Source organism: Aphis gossypii, unplaced genomic scaffold (genome assembly GCF_020184175.1).
Source record: "Aphis gossypii isolate Hap1 unplaced genomic scaffold, ASM2018417v2 Contig00466, whole genome shotgun sequence".
Classification (NCBI taxonomy): Eukaryota; Metazoa; Arthropoda; class Insecta; order Hemiptera; family Aphididae; genus Aphis; species Aphis gossypii.
The window spans coordinates 38,240-63,122 of record NW_026083120.1 but is presented as its reverse complement, the minus strand read 5'-3'; the positions used below and the strand labels follow the sequence as shown (position 1 = coordinate 63,122).

At 32.0% G+C, this 24,883-nt stretch overlaps 3 protein-coding genes and 1 pseudogene across 3 annotated transcripts; all 4 read left to right on the top strand.

Moving 5' to 3' along the window:
* Nucleotides 1-293: 293 nt before the first annotated feature.
* LOC126554321 (E3 SUMO-protein ligase KIAA1586-like) lies at nt 294-1,411 on the top strand. The gene is made up of 2 exons (XM_050209401.1): nt 294-513; nt 583-1,411. Exons 1-2 carry the CDS (start codon nt 480-482, stop codon nt 1,398-1,400), a joined length of 852 nt encoding a protein of 283 aa, XP_050065358.1. The 5' UTR covers nt 294-479; the 3' UTR covers nt 1,401-1,411.
* Nucleotides 1,412-8,619: 7,208 nt separating this feature from the next.
* Nucleotides 8,620-9,262, top strand: LOC126554326 (uncharacterized). Its single transcript, XM_050209406.1, has 2 exons — nt 8,620-8,932; nt 9,000-9,262. Exons 1-2 carry the CDS (start codon nt 8,620-8,622, stop codon nt 9,260-9,262), a joined length of 576 nt encoding a protein of 191 aa, XP_050065363.1.
* Nucleotides 9,263-10,616: 1,354 nt separating this feature from the next.
* On the top strand, nt 10,617-15,400 carry LOC126554325 (zinc finger BED domain-containing protein 4-like). The gene is made up of 6 exons (XM_050209405.1): nt 10,617-10,713; nt 11,164-12,435; nt 12,483-12,578; nt 12,657-12,737; nt 14,895-15,095; nt 15,381-15,400. The coding sequence occupies exons 1-6, from the start codon at nt 10,617-10,619 to the stop codon at nt 15,398-15,400; spliced, it is 1,767 nt and encodes a 588-aa protein (XP_050065362.1).
* A 251-nt stretch (nt 15,401-15,651) lies between these two features.
* Nucleotides 15,652-16,906, top strand: LOC126554322 (uncharacterized; annotated as a pseudogene).
* The last annotated feature ends 7,977 nt before the right edge of the window (nt 16,907-24,883 follow it).

Below are 24,883 nucleotides of genomic sequence, written 5' to 3'. Positions count from 1 at the left end.
AAATAATTTATCGAAATATGGCTTAACCCATGATTATTTAAAACACAACCTGGTGGCATTTGTTAGTGATGGTGCGTCGAATATGTTGGGGAGGATATCAGGAGTTGGTATTAAATTACAAAGTTTGTAGACTAATATTATTGTTTGGCATTGTTGCAATCATAGATTGGAATTGGCGGTGTCCGACACCCTTAAAGAAGTGCAAGGAATAAATCATTTTCAACTTTTTATAGAAAAACTGTATGCATTATACCACCAATCCCCTAAAAATATGAATGAGTTAAGTTTGTGCTGAATCATTAGAAGAAAAACTGTTGGTAATTGGAAAAATATTTACGATCAGGTGGGTTGCTTCAAGTGAACAAAGGTTAAAAGCTGTTTGGAACAATTACTCTGCACTATATCAACATTTTTTAAAAGCATCATTTGACTGCCATAGAGACTCAAAAGAAAAGGTCAAGTATATTGGATTGAAAAGAATGTTGGGTTCAGTTGAGTTTGTTCATAACTTAGGTACATAACAATCAAAATAATAATAATATTATACAACAATTTTAATTACTGTTTCCATTATGTACATAGATGTTATGCATGATGGATTATCTGAATTGGCTACATTATCTTTGCAGCTTCAAAATAGAAGTATTTCACTTTGGAATGCCAATACTTGCATTGAGCGTACAATTCGCGTACTTAATTCAATGGCCAATCAACCTGGACCAAGATCTGAAGAAGCTAGTCACGCTTGTGTAAATTTAATTTTTAAAGATGTTCCATTGATAAATTATGCTAAGATACCAAAAATAAACTCTGGGCAGTTTTTTAGAAGTCTTTCAAATAATATGCACTCTAGACTTTTCACATTTCAGGCGTCAAATACCGCAAGTTCCGGCAATACTTTCAAAAACAAATACGAAGATCTCCTCAAAGACATGGAAGTTCTTGAACCTAAATCTTGGCCCGATAATTGTGATATTCAATTTGGAGATAAAAATATTAGAAGACTGACAGCTACATTTCAAGTCGATGAAAGATCTACTGTACAAGGTTTTCGAGAATATAAAGACACTAGAGTTATATCATCAATATCACCTTTAAACCCATTATTAGTGGCCATCAAAACAATTGCAATTTCATCATCTGAGTGTGAAAGGACATTCAGTGCTATGAATAACACTGTTACATTTGAAAGAAATAAACTAACTACACAACACATATCTTCACTCCTCTTCATACAATGTGTTGGTCCTCCAGTAATAGCTTTTAATCCAGCCAACTATGTAAAGTCATGGATCCTCAATGGAAGAAGATATGCGAATGAGTTGTGCTGTCCAAAAAGACAACTAAAAAATTGTGATAATTATTCTCAACTATGGAATCTTTTAAATGAAGATGTATAATTAATAATTATAGAAATAATAATAATAATTTTATACACTACATATAAAAATTTGTCGTTGTATTCAGTGGCGTAGAAAGGAGGCGGGGGCTTGTCAATTTTTTGATTTTAGGGACGCTACATTTTTAAAAGTAGCTAGAGTACTTCTACTCGAAATTATTCTAAGTGTTTTTATTTAAAAATTATTCTAAGTCCAATTAATTAATTTAATTAAACTTGTGAAAAATATTCTAAGTCCAGGAGACATAAAATATTAAACTGGGTGACGTGAAGGTGCTTGCTCTAACTCTGGTGGATCACGTCTAAAATGTGCCTAATCTGGAACCCCTTATATATCGTCCAGAAGCCCCCCCGGTACCTTCAGGTCCCTGCTGGTCATCTGCACCTGCATCCGCTTCTTCCCACGCCTCTGCATTATCTCTGCGGTGTTGTGCGTCAATCATATATCGATGATTTCCTGTGAAATCGCAAGCGCGCGTATGATGATGTCACGTGTGACCATGAACGATCCCGCTATACGGTGTGTGATAATATATTATGTTATTACGGATGCGGGGCCAGTATTTCCAAGAGAAGTTGCTTGCTCCGCTGCTTCTAATTTATAAGCGTTATAGGCCTACAGCGCCTTTCGCCTATTAATTTAACTATGGTTTTGAGTGGTTTTTTCCCTTCACTTTTAGGCATACAATTATCGACAATTACTGGTCTTTATCTACCACGAACCCGTCCATGAGTTCTAGGAATACTTCCCAATTTGGATTTGGTCATTATTATCTACGTTTTAGTACCTTTGTATATTATATTTAATGTATGAGACATCAGAGCACGTTGCAATAATTACAATCTAATCATAATTTTGTACAATAAATAATTTTGTTGAGTGAAATAGCGGTGAAAACTACATAGTGGGAAGGTACTCAGTAGTACCACCCGACAGGTCAAGCCAGCAAGTCTCTAGGCCAAGAGCGTTTCAATCTTCTTTGAGGATTGTCAGGGATTGCACGGGAAGAAAGTCTTTTTATTAATGGATTAGTGTGATGGGTTAGTTTTGAGTGAAATGAGAGAAGCGTGATTTAGTCAGATGTGAAAGTGTAGGTACTTTTAAGTCTTTGTGAAGATTGGCGTTTTTATATACCAAGGGGCAGAAACGATTTGACGGAGACATATTGATTGGAAGGCTTGTATAGTTCGCAGGTTTGAGGGTTTCGCGGAGCCCCATATCTAGGCTTATGTATGTCCATGCAGGTCTTAAAATAGCTTTGTAGATTAACAATTTATTACTGATGTTTAGTTTGGAGCGGAGAAGTGGACGGAGCAAGTGAAGTCTAGAGTTTACAGATTTCCTTTTGTTTTTGAGGTGTTGAGCCCAGGTGAGTCGTTTATCAAACGTTAGGTCCAGGTATTTGACTACAGGGGTTGTTGGAATTAAGTTATTATTGAATGAAACTGGAGGGCAGTCTCCAGGTCTTAGTGAAAAGGTAATAAAGGAGGATTTGGAGTCATTTACTTTTATTTTCCATTTTTTTGACCAGATCTGGATCATGTTTAGATGATTTTGTAACCTATTAGACACAGTTTGAGGGTTGTCATTTGAGGCCAGGATTATTGTATCGTCGGCGTATGTGCTTATGATGTATGTAAGGTTTTCGGAATGTCATGTGCAAATATGGTGTAAAGAAAAGGCGCTATGTCGCTTTCTTGGGGGACGCCAGCCAAGATAGGAAAGTTAACCGAGTAGCTGTAGTTACTCTAACTGAGAAGGTTCGATTTTCAAGATAAGACTTGATAATAAGGTAATATGGAGCAGTAAGAAATTTTTTAAGTTTATAGAGTAGGCCATCATGCCATACTCTGTCGAAGGCTTGGGCCACGTCTAGCAGGACGGCAGCACAATAGTGCTTGGATTCCATACTAGTAGATATTAAGTCAACAGTACGAAGGAGTTGGTGGGTGGTTGAGTGTTTAGCCCAGAACCCAAATCAAATTGGTGATGTGGAATAATGTTAGCTTTGTCTGACAGTGGGAGAAGTCTTTTTAGAAGTATTTTTTCAAACATTTTTGAGAAAGTGGGAAGGAGGCTTATTGGTCTATAAGAGGTGGGAAGTTGTGGAGGTTTGTCGGGCTTAGAGATAAGAATTATATTTGAATGTTTCCAGATACTATGGAAGTAAGATAGGCGAAGTAATGAGTTGAATATGAGGGTGAGAAAGAGGACAGCTTTATTAGGGAGATTTTTGACTATGAAGTTACTGATCAAGTCGTGGCCTGGGGCTTTTCTAGTTGGAAGTTTTTTTATAATGTGCATAACTTCGCCTGGGCTAGTGTGCTTAGCAGGGAGAGCCATAGGAAGGGGGGAATTTAGTGATTGCTCAATACGTGTGAGTTGGTTTGGTTTGGACTAATGTCATGAGGCTTAAAAACATTAGCGAGGTGGGATGCAAAAACGTTTGTTTTTTCGGTGTCTGAGGTGGCCCATGTATTGTCGGAATTGCGAATTGGGGGATGTGGCTGCTTGTGATTTAATAATTTTTTGTAGCCTTCCACAATGACGAATCTTTGGTTGAGAGGTTTTGAATGTAGGAGTGATAACTTTCATTTTTGTGATTTTGGAAAGCTCTGGTTAGCTTGTTTTTTAAGTAATTAAGTCTGGCTTTGTCTATGGGATATTTGAATCTTTGCCATTGAGCTCTAGCTCTACGCTTTTCGGCTATTAAACTTTGTATGTGAGCAGGAATTTTCGAGTTTTTTATGGGATGGAGGTTGTATTCTGAGGAGGCCATGGCAGCATCTTGGATTGTGGTGGTTAAAAATTGAACGACTTGGTCTATTTCAAGAGTAGTTTTTAATGAGAGTTTAAGGCTAATTTTGTCAGAGACTATGTTTCTAAATTTAGTCCAATTGGATCTTCCAGGGGTGAGAGATGGTCTAGTTAATTTAATAAGCATGGCTCCGAGCTCCATAAGAATCGGGGTGTGATCAGATGAGAGATCGTCTAGGTTTGTTACATTTGTATTGAGATGATTTGGGATTTTTGCGATGAATATGTCGAGGATATCGGGTAGTCTATTACTATGAGAAGGCCAGTAAGTAGGACCAGGGGGGATAGTACTGAGTAATTTTTTGAAGTTAGGACATAATTGAGTGTTCGACCTCTTGTACAAGCTTATCTATTTCCCCAGGTGGGGTGTTTAGAGTTAAGATCACCTCCTGCTGTAAATTGTTGCCCTAGGCTGGAAAAGTAGTTTTTAAAATTTTCAGTAGTTATTTTTGCACTTGGGGGACAGTATATGGAAGATATAGTAATTGAATTATGGTTTTCAATGTTGATTGATATATTAGTGGCTTGAAGATAGTTTTCAGAGTAGGGGGTTAGTGGGTGATGGGATAAGTTGTTTTTTATATAAATGGCAGATCCAGCATGAGTTGAACCGTCAGGGTGGCAAGCGTGGTAAACTTGATATCCAGGTATTATTACAAAAGATTTTGGAGTGAAGTGGGTCTCGGAGATTAACGCGATGTCTATATTTTTTTCTTCGAGTGTTAATTGAAATTCGTTTTTATGATTTTGCAGTCCGTTTGCATTCCATGATAGTATTGACAGGGCGAGACAAAGGCTAGTATTGGGTATCATTATTAGTGATAAGTTTATTAATGAATAATGGTACTTAAAACACACATGTTAACATATCATTATTATTAAGTTAACCTATTTGCTGCACAAAGGTATCCGGATATTTCACCGCAATTAACTCACCGCGCGACTATTCACCGCCAACATTTCACCGCATTTACAACTCACCGCGTGCACAATTTACCGCGCGTACAATTCATTACAGTTGAAAAATGTTTAAACACAGTATCTTAAAACCAATTTTTCAGTCTATAACTATATTTTAAATTACGACATTGCATTTTTGACTTGATGAGTTATCTTACTGATACAAATTGATAATTCATAATAATAATATCGATAATAATAACTTAAATTCTAAATTTAAAAATTACCAGATTGGCATGCATGTTATACGATTAAATACGTTACTGATTATTGAATTATTGTATCGGCATCGTCCAGTACGTGTATCGACGTTTACGAGAGTGTTACAATTTTTAGTTATGGATAATATTTCGTATATAAAAAGTGAACGGGGTAAAAATAAATTTATATTAAAAGGGTATATTTATATATTTGAAAAACAAGGTTTAAATAAATTAATATGGAAGTGCGAAAATTATCAGAAGATAAAATGTAAAGGACGTTTACATGTTTGTAATGAGGAAGTTGTTAAAGAATTTAAACACAATCATGTTCCGGACTGTGTAAAAGTTGAAGTATGCAAAGCAATCAATGAATTAAAAGAAAAAGCTATCGAACGACCCGATTTAAGAACACGTGCAGTTTTAGGTTCAATTTCGACATCTGTAAGTTCACTTATTTAAAATACTTATTTTATTAATTGTAAAACTATTGTATTTTATAATATTATAAATCTTGTAGTTGACTACTTCAGCAACAGCGCATTTACCTAAATTAAGTTCTCTTAAACGAACAATTCGGCGGATAAGAAATGAGGAAGATACTTCACCACCAACCCAAAATCACTCAGTGATTTAATGATTCCCCAAAAGTACCAATTGACGAACGATAAACAACCATTTTTGTTGTATGATAGTGGTCCAGGAGAAGACCGAATACTTTTATTTTCGACCGAACGAAATTTACGTCTTATGGAAAACTGTAAATATTGGTATGCTGACGGAACATTTTCGACATCGCCTTCATTGTTTACTCAAATATATACGGTAACTAATTTAAATTATTTTTAATTCAAGTATATTTTAAATAAAAGGCTATGATGAACACTAATAAAAATTTTTTAAAAAAATGCACTAAAAAACTTTAAACGTGTTATTAAATTCGATAAAAACACAATTTAGTGTATATATAATAATTTTATAATAATATAATCCCAACAAAACATTTATGTAAAATGATAGCCAAGTTCAATTAAATAATATGCTTTGGTTGTTGATTTCAACGACAAAAGAAGTGAGATCTAAATGGATGCCAACTTCAATGGTCAGTCCTTAAATTTATTTATAACAACATAAAATATAATTTCTTCTTATCACTTAGGATAATGTTTTGAAGCCTTAGGTCTGACTTGGCTAGTTGTCATATACGAATTATTATTAAGTACCAACCAAAACAGTCATGGAAGAGCACTGTGTTCGATAGCTAGTTTCTACCAGCAAGCCAAATTTTTAGAAGGATAAAAAAGAACTTACAACTTTAGAACTTGCGAAGGCTATAACATAATTCGTATATGGAAACTAGCCAAGTCAGTCCTTAGGCTTCAAAACATTATCCTAAGTGATAAGAAGAAATTATATTTTATGTTGTTATAAATAAATTTCAGGACTGACCATTGAAGTTGGCATCCATTTAGATCTCACTTCTTTTGTCGTTGAAGTCAACAACCAAAGCATATTATTTAATTGAACTTGGCTATCATTTTACGTATATGTTTTGTTGGGATATCATTACTTTTTTGTAAGTAAATTATTAATAGCTATTAAATCATATTAAAATAATTTCCAAATGGTTTTTAATAAACTATTGTATTTTCCTACATGTACGGGTTATAGTTTTTTTTTTGTGTTTTATTTATATTATCCTACGTTTACGGGTTATAATTTTTTGTTTGTGTGTTTTTATTTATATTTTCCTATGTTTACGGGTTATAATTTTTTGTTTGTGTGTCATTATTTATATTTTCCTGAACTTTTAAAATGTTTGGGTAAATTGCCCATTCAGTATCTGGAATTTTTTTTTATGCGTTTTCTACTTATACTTAATTTGGCCAAGTCGGGGCGGTATAGCGTGCGCAGGTGGTTGTACTCTACAATAGAGCTTTCTTGTGCCTTGATTTGACAATATCGACACATATTCGGCTGTACGTAGGTTAGCGGAACAATTTAAGTCAACACTACATTAAATTAGAGGCAATTAATTAATTAATTGAAAAATAAAACATCATAGATAATTAATTTCAAAATTATAATAAAATCAATTGATAAAAAATTAAAAATTAAAAATTAAAAAATTTTAAATTAAAAATCTTCCAGTTTCTGATTTTTTCCTTTGTATTAACCTAACTACCTATCTGTATGCCAAATTTGAACTTTCTAGGTCATCTGGAACTGGGTTAGAATTATGATCTATAGGTAAGTCAGTCAGTGATAAAAATGACGATTTTGGGACGTTAATATCTAAATAACGGTTTGAGGCATATTTATGAAATTTGGAAAACATTACGTATGTATCTCGTAAGTCTCAATATATGAGCCAAATTTGACATGTTTATGTGGAATAGTTTTTGAGTTATGAGGGAGTCAAAAGTGGCTCCAAATGGTTCGTGTAATATTACACACGGTGCTGCTCGCTAGTTCTGTAGCTAGAACTTGGCTTGACACGCTACCGCGTGTCTAGATATTGTTATAACTTAAAACTTATAAAAAATTCGAATCTAAAACGAATCTATGAGTGACCTACTTATAATCGGAAATCAATTAGTTTTGTAACCTATCGTAATGTTAATATTCGCGCCCAGAGATAGGGACATGCACCTATCTCCTCAACCACCCGCCTAGCCAGCCTACAATATAGGTCAACGGCCTATATTTTTCACCGGCCGTAGCCCGTATCTATTATCTTATTATATTATTATATTATTACTATTATATTATTATGCTCCCGGCCCGTACTTATCGAGATTATTTGATAGAAATTACGTATATCCGTACAGATAGATACAATCAGCCGGTCTTCGTAAAATAACTAATTTACAAGACAAAACGAAACGTTTAAAACAAATTTACATTTAATGTATATTTTTAAAAATTTTATAATTCCAAGCAACAAATATATACCTATAAAAATGACCTAAAAATGAATAGATTATAATTTATAATCTATTCATTAAACGTGATTGTTTTTATCATAGTTTATATTTTATAAGTACCTATACAAGTATAAAATATTTTTTTTTCTAACTAAATGTGTAAATTAATATATAATTTTACAGATACATGGTGTACAGTACAGTAATGTTTTCCCATCGGTGTTTGCATTATTACCAAATAAAATGGAATCTACATACTGTCGTCTATTCGAAGCATTGAAATCAATAAAACCGGCATTGAATCCGGATACAATTATGATTGATTTCGAGAAAGCTGCCATGAATGCCATTTCAAAAAAATTTCCAGTTACAAAAATTCGAGGCTGTTTTTTTCATTTTACTCAGTCTGTTTGGAGACACGTTCAACAAGCTGGACTTCAACAACGGTACACTAAAGATTCAGAATTCGCTCTTCAAATAAGAATGATGACCGCCCTTAGTTTTGTACCTGTAGCTGATGTTGAACAGGCTTTTAATGATTTGATGGATACTAGTTACTACACAGCACACGAAAAACTTTTAACTCCAATGGTTAATTATTTTGAAGACACGTGGATTGGTCGAATAGGTTGGTAGGAATAGAAGAAAGCCAGCCTTATTCCCGATCAATTTGTGGAACTGTTATGCTTATTTAGAAGAAAACATTCCAAGAACAAATAATTCTGTCGAAGGTTGGCATAATAGTTTTTCATCCACATTAAATGTAATTCATCCATGTATTTGGAAGTGTATTGAGGCATTTAAAAAAGAAGAATCTTTAAATAAAATCCACGTTGAACAATTAATAGCTGGGTATTCTATCGGTGTTAAAAGAAAATACAAAGACTTTGCTGAAAGGTTAAAAAATGTGTGTGATGACTATAATAATAGAATAACAGAAGATTATTTAGAGGCATAGCCCATAATTTTCAGTTAAATGTTTGATTATTGAGTATTTATTTTTTGTATTATTATTTATTGTAATATAATTTTTTTTTTGACTGACAGTATATAAATGTATTTGTATGAACTATTTTTTAATTTTTAATTGAATGTAATAAACTTTACTATATTATTTTTTTTTTGGAAAGTATAATATAAATGTATTAATTGTATTAATTAATTTTTAATTTTTAATTGAATGAACAATAATTATTATACTATTATGTTAGTAAATAATATACATTTTACTATATCCACGACAAATTGTAGCCGCAGTGAATTGTACATGCGGTGAATTGTAAATACGGTGAATTGTAAATACGGTGAAATGTTAACGGTGAATAGTCACACGGTGAATTATCACGCGGTGAATTATCCGCGATCCCTGCACTAATACCTAGAGGTGGGCAAAATACATCGATTTTTTAAAAACATCGATGTTTTTGATCGATACATCGGTAGTCGTCATCGATGCTTTTATTTCAATATATCGAGAAAAAACCCGATTTTTATCCTGATGTCCGATGTTTTTTTTTTTTTTTTCTTTAAAAACGTATTTATTTAAAAAATTTTAATTATATTCTTAGATTGACGATAATATTATTTGATATTATTCACTTTGACACATACTTTTAAATAATAGATAGTATTATTGAATAAATACATATTATTATTAGCTATGCGCATATGCGTAATACTATGACTTTTAGAATTTCAATTAATAAATACCTGGAACACACGACTGTAATAGATCACTATTGAATTCTTATAACCGGGTGCGGGTCCATTTATATACTATATAGGAACCTGAAGATTATTGTCCCTTTAATCTTTATTGACTCTTTTATCTCTACTGAAATACCAAGAAATAAGAATACCTAAGAATATTCTATTAATATATAATTTGATATCGTACTATCGTAGTTCATGCAACGTGCGTTGTGCACTTATGCGTCGCTCAGTTATCGTTTGTATTAAATAACGTTTAGTATTCGTGATTTCTGTGTGAACTGTTTCTGGTTTCAAATACTTTTCAGTTTTCTCTTTTTCTTCAAGCATCAGAGAACACAGTACAATTTGTTACTACTTATTTGTTATTTTAACAACTTAAGTATAATACCCAAAGGTAAGTAAATAAATAAAAAAAAAAAAATAATAGAGTTAGTTTAAACTTTAAAGTAAATGAGCAAAAGTTATTATATTAATTGTTGTATTGCAGGGGTTTACCACAAGATAGTTAGTGCAGATAGTTAGTTTTTTTTTCTTTATATTGGAGTACAAATACAGGGGCCCTATAACATTTTTCACATCAGGCCCCCACAAAACCTACAATGACTAGTAGAACTAGCAATGTGTGGAAGTTTTTCATTAAAGACAGTGATAAAACTGCAACATGTTCAATATGCCAAAAAAAGATAAAAACATCAGGTAAAGTATCTGAATTTTATTGTATAATCAGAAATCTTATGAACACTAGCTTCCTGCTTATTTAATCATTTTGTGCATTCTTAAATTAACCAATTTACTTTTTTTATCTCGGCTAATCTATTTTTTCTATGGAAAATTAATTTACATATTTAAAATAATTTGTATTTTAATAATATTAAATATGTGTATTTATTATATAGATGAATAGTTATATTTTTTTAATTATTCATCAATACTTCTTGTCTTTTTAAAACGATTGTTGAATATTATGGAATGTAGACTAAATTAATAGGTGACAAGTAACAACTCTAATTAACTTTTTAATTGAATAATATTATTATAATAATATTCAATTACATTTTTAATAAAAAATATCTTTGTTAAAATAATTAGGTGTTTGTAAATTATATTATAATGTTTCAAATAAATTATATTGTTTAATGATTTTAGGTAACACATCTAATTTGAACGGCCATTTAAAAAGGAAACACCAAAATACTTTGGCTAATATTGTTAATAAGGATAATCTGGATAATCCTGAACCTGAGGCATCGACTTCTAATATCCCTGATGTACCTAGTACACCTGGTACTAGTGAAAAAACTAAGGACAATCATGTATCAAATGAAATGTTTATGGGCAAATTTAATCGTCAAAAAACAATTGCTGAAACGTTTGGTATTATGACAAGTTTCAAAGAAGGTGGAGTAAAATCAGATAAACTTATTCATGCTATAATGTATATGATTTGTAAGGACAACCAGCCTATAAGCATTGTTGAGGATGAGGGATTCAAGTACTTAATGAAAACAGTATCACCACATTTTAAAATATTTAGTCGAAGATACCTTTCCAGCAAAATTTATGAGAAATATGATATTATGAAGGAGATTGTTATGACAAAATTAAAAAATATTCAACATTTTACACTTACAACAGACATTTGGACTGACATTCAAACCAGGAGTTACATTGGTGTTACTATTCATTTTGTTGAAGATTATACACTAAATTCTGCTTTGTTAGGAGTTTATGAATTAGATGAAAGGCATACAGGTAAATACATAGCAACCAAATTACTTGAAGTATGTAAAGAATGGAACATTTCCAAACAAAATATAATTGCTGTGGTAACTGATGGAGCAGCTAATATGTTGAAAGCGATTGATTTATCATATGGAAAAAAACGCCATATATTATGTTTTGCGCACACGTTAAATCTTGTTGCACAACATGCCATTTCAAGTGTCCCTGAACTCACAAATTTAATTTCAGATGTAAAAAACATTGTGAGATGGTTTAAACAAAGTGTTGTAGCAAGTGATGAATTAAGGAAAGCGACCAAAGGTGAGGGAAAATTACTCCAAGAAGTACCTACAAGATGGAATAGTACTTTTTACATGCTTGAACATTTCATTAGTTTAAGCAACATAGTTAATGATATTGTGCATAGACACATTGCAGCTCCACCTATTATTTCAGCCAAAAAAATTAAAGATATTTCTGAAATAATCGACATTTTAAGACCAATAGAAGCAGCTAACAAACAACTTTGTGGCCAAAAATTTGTGACAACCAGTATGGTTACTCCCATGATCTACATGATGACAAAAAACATAAACGAATTTAAACCTACACAGGAGATAGGTACTCAGCTTAAAGCAGGAATTTTGTACAACTGTGAACAGAGATTTTGTGAAGTGGAGGATGTTGCTCTTTTAGGCATGTCAACAATTTTAGATCCACGTTTCAAAAAAATTATTTCAAAGATCCATTAGCTTTATCTAACATGCTAAAATATATTTCTGATGAGATAAAGCAAAATAATTATGTTAGTGAGAGCTCTTCTGATGATGACATCATAGGTATGAAAAAATCATATTAAAATAATAATAAACTATTATAATATGTTTAATATATAATATATATATATATATTTTTAGAACGTGATGTGGAAAAACCATTCGATTTGTGGCAAGATCACGAACAAATTGTACAACAATCTTCTGGTCGTAGAGGACACCGTCAGTCAGATGAAATAGGATTCCCAAGCGAGCTTAATTTATATTTAAAATCCAGTGTTGCACGATTATCTGACAACCCACTCCAATATTTGGAAAGAAATGTCAAGCGTCTATACAATTTTATCAAAAAATGCGTTCAAATACTTATCAACAGTAGCTACTTCTGTACCTAGTGAGAGATTGTTTTCAAAAGCTGGGCTGACACTAATTAAACAAAGAAACCGTCTTACTTCAAAACACCTGAATAAATTATTATTTTTGCAATCAATTGATAAAAGATTATGGTCATTATGAATAGGTAATTGTTTTGGTTTCACAAATTTGTAAATAAGATAATGTTATAATTCTTTTTTTTTAATTAAAATGTTTTTGTTATTTTAATAAATTTATGAACAACCAGTTATGTTTTAAGTATAATAGTGTATTATCTTTAAAAAAAAAATGTATTTGTTGTTTTCTTATAAATTTATATTCAAGGAGTTATATTTTGAATATTATGTTATATTTAAATCTTTAAAAAAAATGTATTTGTTGTTTTCTAATAAATTTATATTCAAGGAGTTATATTTTAATCTTTTAAAGAATTGTATTTGTTGTTTTCTTATAAATTTATATTCAAGGAGTTATATTTTAAATATTATGTTATATTTAATCTTTAAAAAAAATGTATTTGTTGTTTTCTAATAAATTTATATTCAAGGAGTTATATTTTAATCTTTTAAAGAATTGTATTTGTTGTTTTCTTATAAATTTATATTCAAGGAGTTATATTTTGAATATTATGTTATATTTTAATCTATTAAAAAAATGTATTTGTTTTTTTCTAATAAATTTATATAAAGGAGTTATATTTTGAATCTAATATTATATTTTAAACTAAAATAATAGTGTTCTTTTTTTTGTAAATTTATAAATAAGGCTTTTCAATTTGTAAGAAAGTGAATTTTTGACTGATTATGAAACGCAGTTTTTAGATACAAAATTTGAATTTAAACTATTATAGAATTCTTAAAATTTTGATTTTATGTGCATTTTTATATAAGTAAAACATCGATGTTATTCCTAAGAACATCGATTATTAAAATCGTCGATGTTTTCAATATTAAAATCGATTTCAAGAATTAATGGATGTTTTAAATTTCGATATATCGATACATCGAACATCGATGTTCACAAGATGTTGCCCATCTCTAAAAAATATATCAACTATTGAAGATGCACGTAATGCGGAATTCGGATAAAGTAGATCTGAAATGTGGTAGTACTTCATCAGTTTTTATTATTTTAATACTTACGTATCTACTTGATGTATTTTAATTAAATAATCTTTTCTATCAATAAATATATCTATATAATCAAACAAATTTTATAATTCTTTGAGTATAGCGAATCTCAAAGCGGTATATGTCGATAATAACAACTATTTTTATGAGACTTCTATAAAAGTTAGCTCGAAATAATATAATAATCATAATTTTTGTCAAATGCTGCGTAAACAACACGACGGCACGGTATGCGTTATATAACATGTTCTATTGTTAACGGAATGGCTTGTCCCAGTCGGCCTTTCGTTCTATTGTGCTCTACACGCGCAGGTCAGTTTCTAGAATCGGTAATGAAATTTTGTCCAATACATTGATACCCAAAATAGTTCAAATCTATAGCGATGTACACAATTATCATGGTAAATACCCAATTAATATTTTACCTAGCCCTGGCTTAATTTGTCTTCATCACCGCAAATGCTAAGACACTTGCTCCGTTGTCGACCGATGTACAACCAGTCTGTTCTAGACATCTATAGCGTTTACTTTGCCTTTGCTTTCTCCCTGTTTTCACAGTCCTTACACAACAGTATTATCAATTTTTCTCAGTGTAATTTTTTCCAAGTGTTTAAACACTTTATTTTCATCCGTTTTATCTTAAACATTCACATCATGTTTAATTGCGATCAGTGTCAGTCAGTTTTCACCATGAAGCATAATTTGGTCGCCCATAAAAAACTCATCTCGGAATTCGATTCCCATGCACTATTTGCCCTACGACATTTAAATACAAGTCAGATCTTAATAGACACCAAAAAAATCTTCATGGTACGTATTTATTTAATATTATTTTTCATCATTCATGATATTAATTTATAATAATTTTTTCAAGATATCATTAACGTGCCCGCACATAGTCAACCCGCCGCACGAGAGAGCGTTATTCGGTATGCGCCTCCTGTCGCTCCTCAGATCCAGATAGCGCCTCAAATTTTTGTACCGGATGTCCCGGCTGGCGGTTCGTACGTGTTAACTGAAGATGATATTTGTATGTTCGCAATGGATGCATATGAAATGCAAGACGCCGATACAGGTTAGTTTTATTTATTAGCGCTGAATTTATTAGATTTTTAAAAGACCCACTGATGTTCTTCCGTAGATTTTTTTTTTAAGAAATATCGTAAGATTTAAAATAAATTTTTTAAAATTACGTGTCGTTAAATTAGTTTTATTAAATTATAAGTCCGATAGTTATATTCATTACTTGTAATAATTTTTAAATAAATACATCAGACGGATGATACTTAGAATTTAATAGATTCAACATTAAATTTAACGCAATAGATATTAATTAGTTTTTTTTTTTTTTTTGTTAAAGAATCTTACACTACTGGTTAAAATGGTAAACGCGTTTCGACAGCCAATATCGTGTCGGCTTAGTCTGCTGTGGTTAATTTAGACATCGAAACCTACAGCAGGCGATTGAAAATACTTATAGTTGAAAAGGTAAATATTTATATTTTATATGATTTTTAAACAGATTTTTTAAAAAAATTTTCTTATTTTTACAGGTACATAGAGTAATACAATTCAACCAGTCTGACTGGCTGGCTAAATATATTGAGTTGAATACCGAGATGAGGAAGAAGGCGAAGAATGATTTTGAGAAAGACTTTTAAATTAATGAATAACGCTGTATTTGGTATGTCACTTTATTTATTAAATTTATTCTATTTTTACTAACATTTTTATTTTTACAGGTAAAACAATGCAATCGAAGAGGAAGGAGATGAAGATGGAGTTGGTGTCATGTGAAAGGAGGTTGCAAAAACTTATAAACAAGTGTACGTTCAAACACTGTACAAATTACAATGAGAACCTTAATGCTGTCGCCCTGGAGAATAAGATTATTAGATTTGACAAACCTATTTATATTGGTAAATATACTTTTTTTAAATTACATTTTTATCATTTATTAACACATTTATTATTTACAGGATTTGCAGTACTAGACATAAGTAAGACGCTGATGTACGACTATCATTATAATGTAATGAAGAAATTCTACAGAGACAAAATTAAATTAATGTACACTGATACAGGTAAATATATTAAAACTATACTCATGTATATAATATATTAATTTAATATCATTATTTTTCCAGATTCACTAGTATATCATATTGATACCGAAGATTTTTATGTGGACTTGGCGGCTAATCGTAACTTGTTGGACCGGATGGACACCGCCAACCTGCCCAATGACCATCCGTGCTATGTGGCAAAAAGAAAGAAGTCTTCGGGGTACTTTTCTGATGAGGTGGATGGGAATATAATCACTGAGTTCTGTGCGTTGAGGGCAAAGTCCTACGCTCTAATGTATATGCTGGAGCAGAGGACAGAGTTGGTGGTGAAAAGATCAAGGCAAAGGGTATCAGAGCTCATGTTGTTAAGAACCACATGACGATGGAAGACCATAGGAAGTGTTTGTTTGGTGAAGCTGGAGTGGAGGCATACAAGGAGAATGTATCAATACGGTCATTCAACCACCAGCTAGTAACGATAAAGACCAGGAAGCTGACCTATAACAACTATGATGATAAGAGGGTGGTGTTAGAAGATAAAATAAATACACTGGCCCATGGCCATTATAGCATAGAGTAAGTTATTACAAAATAAATATTTAAATTATTTTACTAATATTTTCTCTTAATTTTACAGGAGAGATGAACCCGAGCACGATTAGATGAAGGTTCCAACCTTCTACATTACTTTTCTTGATTTTATATATTATATTTTTTTTCTGTTAATTAGTTTTATTGTAAATATTATACGTTATATAGTCTGTTATATTTGAGATAGATTATTGTATATAACCTTTGTATTTAGATGTTACGGGCAGATACACCGACGATTGTAAAATAACTCAAATTGAAATGATTGTAAATACTGTCTAACAGAATGTTTTTAAGTTAGATTAGTGTATAAACTTACAGTATTTCCCCCCTTTATAATGTATAATTGATAGATAATTAAGTTTTTTCATATTTATAATGTATAATTGTTAGATATTTAAGTTAGTTTACAATGTTTTCTTATAATATTTTTTTCCTGTTAATAATCATGTTGTTTCTGTTTCAGGTTGATGGAAGCCCATACATATTTAATTTAAAAACCTGTGTAAATGCTATCATATATAAATGTATGTTAGCATATAAATAAATAAAAAAAAATGTTAAAATATGTTCATGTTTATTCAATAAAATGTATACAATCTTTAAGAATTATTTATAAACCATTTCCTTAAAGCAAATACTTTATAGAATGTCCATTGTTTAGGATTTAAATCCTTATGAAAAATACAGCAAGGTAAAGTTTCTTCATCACAAATTTGTTCCAGTCGAGGACAGCCCAAGTCTTCAATGTTGATGATTGTGACGTGAGGTATAAACTCCATGATAAGTTGTTTTTTCTGTTCGCCTTTGATGTAAATGTATGTAGACTTTAAAGAATTCAATATTCTACTTAGCTCTTCATATTCGATATTACCATAGTCTACAGATATCTGATGATAATTACGTTCTAACCACTTGTTAATTTTCATCAAATATACCCGATATGCGTTTTATTTCGGCATTTACATTGTCTATAGAAGAAAGTATAAAAGAAAGTTTTGTATCTGTTTCTATATAATTATTAAACAGCTCCGACATGCGATTTTCCAGCGTTAGTAGATGAACAACATTACTTTTTATGTTATAAATTTCTTTCTGCTGATTATTTATTTCATTTTGTAATGTTTTATTACTTGACTGAATATTATCTGATATAATTTTTTTTGTTTCACTAGCTTGAGAACCTCCAAACACGTTCATGGTTATATTACTACCGACACTATACTTTAACATCGCGTGTATTTATCCAACTATTATGCGTGTTATCAAATCCGAGCCACTTGACAAGCATCTGATTTTGCTTTTTACGTATAATTTTTTCGATCAGATATTCGTTCGGGTGTTTGGTTTTATGTATTTCAGCCGAGTAAAAACAACCGGAAATCGGTTTACCCGTATAATCTTGTAACTGATAAGTGACGGGCAATGTTCTATTTATTTTGATAATCTCGAATATTTCCGTAGACCAATTGGGTAAATAACCTTTTGTAAACACACCTTTTTGTGTACTGATACGGACGTTATCACCAACTTTGAATTTAATTTTCTCATTATTAATCTCACGTTGTTTTATTATGACTGACAAAGGATTTAAATCTGCTTGCGTCGGAGTCATTCCTATCGTTCTATATTTTGAATTGTTATATTCGTTAAGCAGCTTTGGTAAAATTGAAATCCATTCGTGTGAACCACGCGCCGTAAATTCTCTAAACAATTTTTCTTTTAATGTACGATTAAACCGTTCGGCAATGCACGCTTTCATGATGCTAAACGTAGAATATTTGTGAATATTATATTTGGTCATCAATGTGTCGAAAATGGTGTTGTAAAATTCTTTACCGTTATCTAGTTGTAAAAAATTCGGTGAGCGGTCTAGTAATATTTTAGACATTGCGTTTGTGAATTCTTTTCCAGTTTTCGATTTTAATGGCACGGCCCACGCAAATTTAGTAAAACAGTCTATCACGCATAAGATATACTTGTAACCTTTATTTTTCTTTGAATACGGTATCATTTCATCCAAGTCGGCCTGCCATAAATCATTTTTTCGATATACGTTGACTCTGAGCCTTACGAAAATTTTCCGTGACGGTTTGTGTAGTTCAATAGCGATATCGCGTTTAGACATTTGGTATTCGTTTTATTAGCCCAGCTTCAAGTAATTCTTCGAAAATCGATATTATTTCATTGGAGACGCCTATATTACCGGCAGCTTTCGAAGCGAAAAGTAATAGTAACCGATCGACTAACTCATTCGGATTATCCCAATACACTAAGTTATTTTTCTGCAATTTCATAGATAGTCGGCCACCGGAGGGAAATAATTTATGTATTATATCCTTATATTTAGAACCACTTTTTTGATTTTTTTACTTTTTAAGGTCAAATGTGCCGATGTCTGAATTAATATAGATTTATATACTTGTAGATCGTTTTCGGTGTAAATAAGTGGATTTTTCTAAAATAATAACTGGATTAGACCCGAGGTTGTTGAATAAGTAGTACCGTCGATAAGAATAGAGTTTTCAATAAATTTTACTTCTTTATCGCCCAAGATAATATTTCCATCTGAAAGTTTTTTCGGACCATAGGTTTTGTCTAAATCTATAGAGTGAAACCGATTTTCAATTTCTTGTTGATACTTTTCATTAAGATCGTCGTTATTTTTTTATTTTGATCGATGACGATTCGGTTGTATTCGATAATTTAGTTAAGGGGTCGATAATAGGTTTAAAAGTTTGTGACATTAATTGTTGAACATTTGCTTCTCCAGTTTTTAATGCAATATATTTACGTTTAATATTTTCTTTAGCCTTAAATAACTCATCTAATATACTACCTTCATCCTTCATGACTGCGTTTTAAATGGAAAATTTAATTTTATACATCGCCTTATATAACGACAAAAGTATCAAAACCATAACGATATCGTCCGTTCTCGCGCTCGCTATCTTTACAAATAACGACGAATGCAAATCTGTCACGGTTCCAACACGTAACGCAGAAATGTTTAAATTGTATGTATGTCATATCGCCCGAACAGTGTTCATTGTATACATGTTTTAAATTTGTCTCGTCTTGTTTGAATAATACTATCAAATTTGCATTGTCGCGGATCAACTGCTTTGGTACTTTTGAATAACTCTGAGCCAGATAAAATACATCTATTTTATTGTGCCGCCCTCTACAAAAGAATTCACGTATCACTTGCTGATGTTCTCCAATAACATCGTCCATGATAAATATAGAGTTTGGTAAAACTTTTTCACCGTCAGTATCGTCGATTATACGTTTTAATAATTTATATTTTGGTTGTTCTAACGTTTTAGAGTATATGTAAACGTTTTCAAAACGTAGACCGTTTTCGTCAACAAGTAGAAAATATATTAAATTTGTTTTATTACAACCGGAACTCCCCAACATCAATGAGCGTATAGTGTTTGGAAATAGCTCACCATGTCTAAACTGTATTGTATCCGGAGTATCAATGTTATAAATTCGTAGTTTTTTCTGTTGCTCGATGAAGCGCATTTTTTCACTATAAATATCAATGCTATGTACTTGAAAGCGTCACACGATGTCTTGCGTTCGTAAGCGAAACAACAATAAAGGTTCTGGTCTTATTAACTCAGTTATAAATCATCTACCTGTGGAATTACATCTGCCTGGCTATAGGTAAGTCACTAAAATATATTATTATTATTAAATCCAAACTACGTTTTTTTTTTTTTTTTTGTTTGTTTTTTTTTCCAGATTTGCTGGTCCCGGTACTAAATTAAAAGAAAGATTAGAACGTGGTGAACGGGGAATAAACAGACTAGACGAGTTGGCCAGAGCTCACGATATCGCATACGAAGAAAGTAATTTGTTAACCGATCGACAAAGAGCTGACGAAATATTAGAGAATCAAGCTTGGGAAGTGTTTAAATCTAAAAACACTGGTATTAAGGAAAAAGCGTCCTGGTTGGTTACTACAGCTATGAAGGCGAAACGCAAGTTGGGCGCTGGTTGCGGATTTAAACAGATGGTTTCGGCAGCAAAAAAATCAATCAAAAATAAAATTAACGAAAAGAATATAACCAAGTTAGTAAGGACATGTCTGTCGGCTGCGAAAAAAAATCAAAAAAAATCTAAAAATAAGAAAACTCCAAGAATTATACCAATACCGAAAAAGGGCGGTGTTCTACTTTTAATACCTATTTTCGCTAGTTTATCGGCGTTGGGCGCTCTTACCGGCGGTGTCGGTAATATAGTTAAAGTCGTAAATGAATTAAATTCCGGTAAAAACACACCTATTCATTTAGGGAAAGGTTTATATCTTACACCGCACAAGGGGCAGTCTTATAAAATTGTTAAAGGTAAAGGTTTATACCTCGCACCTTACAAAGGCGGATCGGTAAAGAAAACTAGAAAAACGATAAAAAAACTAATTTCCACGTTACCCAAGAGAGCGTTGTACGACTATGAGATTATAAAATACGCTGACATGTTGAAAATACCTCATTTCATCGGTGTGTTTTCCAGAGACAAGTTGCCTCCAGAGCTAAGCATCAAGAGTCTGCTGTGGTTAATTTAATAAAAATAAAATTAACATTGTGTATTCAGATACTGATTCGTTAGTTTACGAAATAAGAACTTCTAACTTTTTCGATGACATAAAACGAGAATTATTTTCTTACTTTGATACTTCAAATTATCCGAAAAATCACTATTGTTCTAGTGATCGTAGAAAAAATCAACCCGGTTATTTTAAAGACGAATTAAAATCTGAAATCTTATTAGAATTTATTACTTTACGTCTTTACGTCCTAAACTCTATGCATATAAAACAAATAAAGATGAAGTAAAAAGAGCTAAGGGTGTTAAAAAATATGTTATTAATAATCACATGAAGTTTGACGAATATTTAATTATATTAAATGCATATATCAATAATTCAGCTAGTCAACAATTATGTAATAATGCATCGACAGGTCCGAGTAGAAATATGAGGAATTTATTTCAGTACATCGACATGTCCGAGCAGTCTTTTGTTATTTACATCTATAAGATATGTATTTACGCCCCGAATTATGAGTCACATGTCCATCCTTTGTCTTTAAGGAATTTACCCCTACCAATTATTGTCTGAAATGCACATATGCTTGGCTCTACAAGAGCAGACAATCATTCAGTCTGTCCTCAGCCTTATACTGTTTCTCACGTCTCAACCGTTCTCTCGCAGTTTTTATATTTTTTCAGTGTTTAATATTTTTATAAGTGATGGCTTGATTAATCGCTGACAACACTAGAGTTGTTGTCCGGTTTGTGTTATTAACGTGACTAACGGACTTTACACGCGCAGTCCTATATATATTAAAAAATTGCAAACCCATATCACGAGTCTTGAATTTATAAGCGTACCGATATCGGCTCACCTCGTAGATCGATCAACTCGTCGTTCTGATTTTTAAAATTATACTAACATGCGTTATAGATGTAGAATTAAGCGAGTAAAATACCAAATGCGGTGGTACCTCAATTATTTTATAACCTGGAGGTACAGTAGGGTAAAACTCGTGTATTGTATGGCACTGCTTCCCGTTGATGAATAAACCTGTAGCTAGGTTTGATTCGATATATATACAGTTTGTTTTTGTAATATTAACCACCGTATCAGATTCATGTTACACATTACCAGCATATTTTCGATTTTTGAATCCCATAAACTGACCAATGTTATTAGGCATGGTAAAATCTACAGCTTCGTTACACCAGATTGTACTTTTTAGTGTATTATTATCAGCTTTCAATTCGAATATTATATCTGTATCATGTAATATGCGATGTATTGCTGACTGTTGGGGTTTCAAACAAATAACTCTATTCCAAATATAAACGACAAGTGTAATAAAATAGGATTCGCATACGTACCGCGATGAAGTTAATAAATGAACAACGACTTGTAATTTTCCACTCGGGTCAAAACCAATATGTACAAACTTACGGGTTGCAAAGTCTAGTGTGTAGCTAGTAGATTCGATGAGTTCAGCTGGTGGTGTCGGTGGCACATAAGTAAAGGTCTTCTTTCTATACAAGACAGAGTTGTCAGCGATTGATCCAGCCATCACTTATAAAAATATTAAACACTGAAAAAATATAAAAACTGCGAGAGAACGGTTGAGACGTGAGAAACAGTATAAGGCTGAAGACAGACTGAATGATTGTCTGCTCTTGTAGAGCCAAGCATATGTGAATTTCAGACAATAATAGGTAGGGGTAAATTCCTTAAAGACAAAGGATGGACATGTGACTCATAATTCGGGGCTTAAATACATATCTTATAGATGTAAATAACAAAAGACTGCTCGGACATGTCGATGCATGTCGATGTACTAAAATAAATTCCTCATATTTCTACTTTGACCTGTCAATGCATGTCGATGTAATGGAATATTTCATATTTCTACTGACGATGCTTTTTAATTTGATCAGGACGTTATTTGTTACCATAAAATGCATTATTTATAACAGTTTTAACAATAATTATCAATGGAGTTAGAGTTGAAGTGGGCCAAATATGTACGACAGAGGTAGTACATACCCGGTTCGATTCTAACACCAGATTATTGTTATTTTTTGCATTATGTGATGGAAAAACGTTATTAAAGACGTTGTTAGATATATAATGTAACTGGTGACTGAAATATATGTACGGTAAATGGTGAATGTACAATATGGTGCATGTACGGTAATATGGTACGTTTACAATAATATGATAAGCGTAATTGATTACCACGGCGGCGGTGTAAAAATACGTCACACACGTAGTGGCTTGGTCTGCGGCAGGAGGCGGAGGTACACGATGGTCAGGGGGCAGCGGTGTAAAAATACGTCACACACGTAGTGGATCAAGCGGTGTGGCTCATGCGGGACATACGTCACTCACGTAGTGGGCAGAGGGGTCTACGGGGTTGGTAAGGATCAAGGGCTCAGTAAGGCTCATGGCTCAGGGGCTTATGTTTCAGAATGCCCTATTATATACTACTCATAACAACAACTTCATACAAAAAAATATTTACAGTTTTTCGACCAGAAATAAAGACAGGACGCTGCACTACTCCTCCAGTTGCATCGATATTGATAATAGAGTGATCATTTTGTTTGATATATTGCCCGTAAACATTTAACTCATTACCAGACCAATAATGAATGAAAAAACGGTCATATCCTATATCACCTATAGTTGAATTTAAATTATTTGTTTGCTTTAAAATTGAAATCGAAAATATTGGATCTTTGTGGATATTTTCTTGTTGTAATGTTTTAGATTTTAATATTCTAAGAGAATTTAATGTTGGTATATAACTGTGTTCTTTTTCTCCAAAATGCATTATTCCTTTTGCTTCCATTCTTTGTATGTAGCTAGGAGACATATTTTCTTTTATCTACTTATTTTTCAGCTCATCGCGTTTTCTCCTTATCAACCTTCTTTTATTTTTTCTTTTACACTCTTTATGCATTCCTTGATACTTACATGAAATTATAATAAGTGCATTTTCATCAGGTTCGTTTTCAATTTCTCCAGTGAACTTATTGTTACAAGAAGAGCAACTTCCGACAATTTTTAGATATATATTCCCTCCAGGATGCACATTAGCTCTTTTATATGATATTGCACACGGCAAGCCACAGTATGCATGGAAATGTTTATGTATAACATTGGTCCATTGATAAGGTTCAAGGACATAATAACTTTTTTTAATAATTTTTGAAAAATTTTTATCCTGGCAGTTGTATTTCTTAATTTTAGGGCCAATCTCTTTCCATTCTTCTACAGCAGTGTTTCCCAACCTTTTTACCACCATGGACCACTTTGATAATATTTTATATGTCGCGGACCACCTCAATTTTACGCAAACTAGGAAGACCTTTTTTTTTTTTTGCTCATTAACAAGAATACACAAAATTTATCAAAAAATGTTAATTTTTATTATTTTACTGTACCCTTATTACCCTGATATCTACACACTTATAAAAATGGAAAATACTTATCGGTCGTCGGCAGAAACAACAATAAGATAACCGTATATTATGGTGAAATAAAATATTTTTCGCTGTTTAAAAAAAATTAATAATTTTTAATAGAAAACGAAGAAAGGTACCGCGGACCACCTATGACTGGCCCACGGACCACCGGTTGGGAAACACTGTTCTACAGACAAAA

What these genes read in the sequence shown, in the direction of transcription:
- LOC126554325 (XM_050209405.1), top strand. Translation starts at nt 10,617, where the DNA reads ATGACTAGTAGAACTAGCAATGTGTGGAAGTTTTTCATTAAAGACAGT. An exon ending in TTCTGGTCGTAGAGGACACC is followed by an intron (nt 12,738 to 14,894) that starts GTCAGTCAGATG and finishes AATTTTTTCAAG; the next exon opens with ATATCATTAACGTGCCCGCA. An exon ending in AATGCAAGACGCCGATACAG is followed by an intron (nt 15,096 to 15,380) that starts GTTAGTTTTATT and finishes TTTTTGTTAAAG; the next exon opens with AATCTTACACTACTGGTTAA.
- LOC126554326 (XM_050209406.1), top strand. Translation starts at nt 8,620, where the DNA reads ATGATTGATTTCGAGAAAGCTGCCATGAATGCCATTTCAAAAAAATTT. An exon ending in CACGTGGATTGGTCGAATAG is followed by an intron (nt 8,933 to 8,999) that starts GTTGGTAGGAAT and finishes ATGCTTATTTAG; the next exon opens with AAGAAAACATTCCAAGAACA.
- LOC126554321 (XM_050209401.1), top strand. Translation starts at nt 480, where the DNA reads ATGTTGGGTTCAGTTGAGTTTGTTCATAACTTAG. An exon ending in TGAGTTTGTTCATAACTTAG is followed by an intron (nt 514 to 582) that starts GTACATAACAAT and finishes TTATGTACATAG; the next exon opens with ATGTTATGCATGATGGATTA.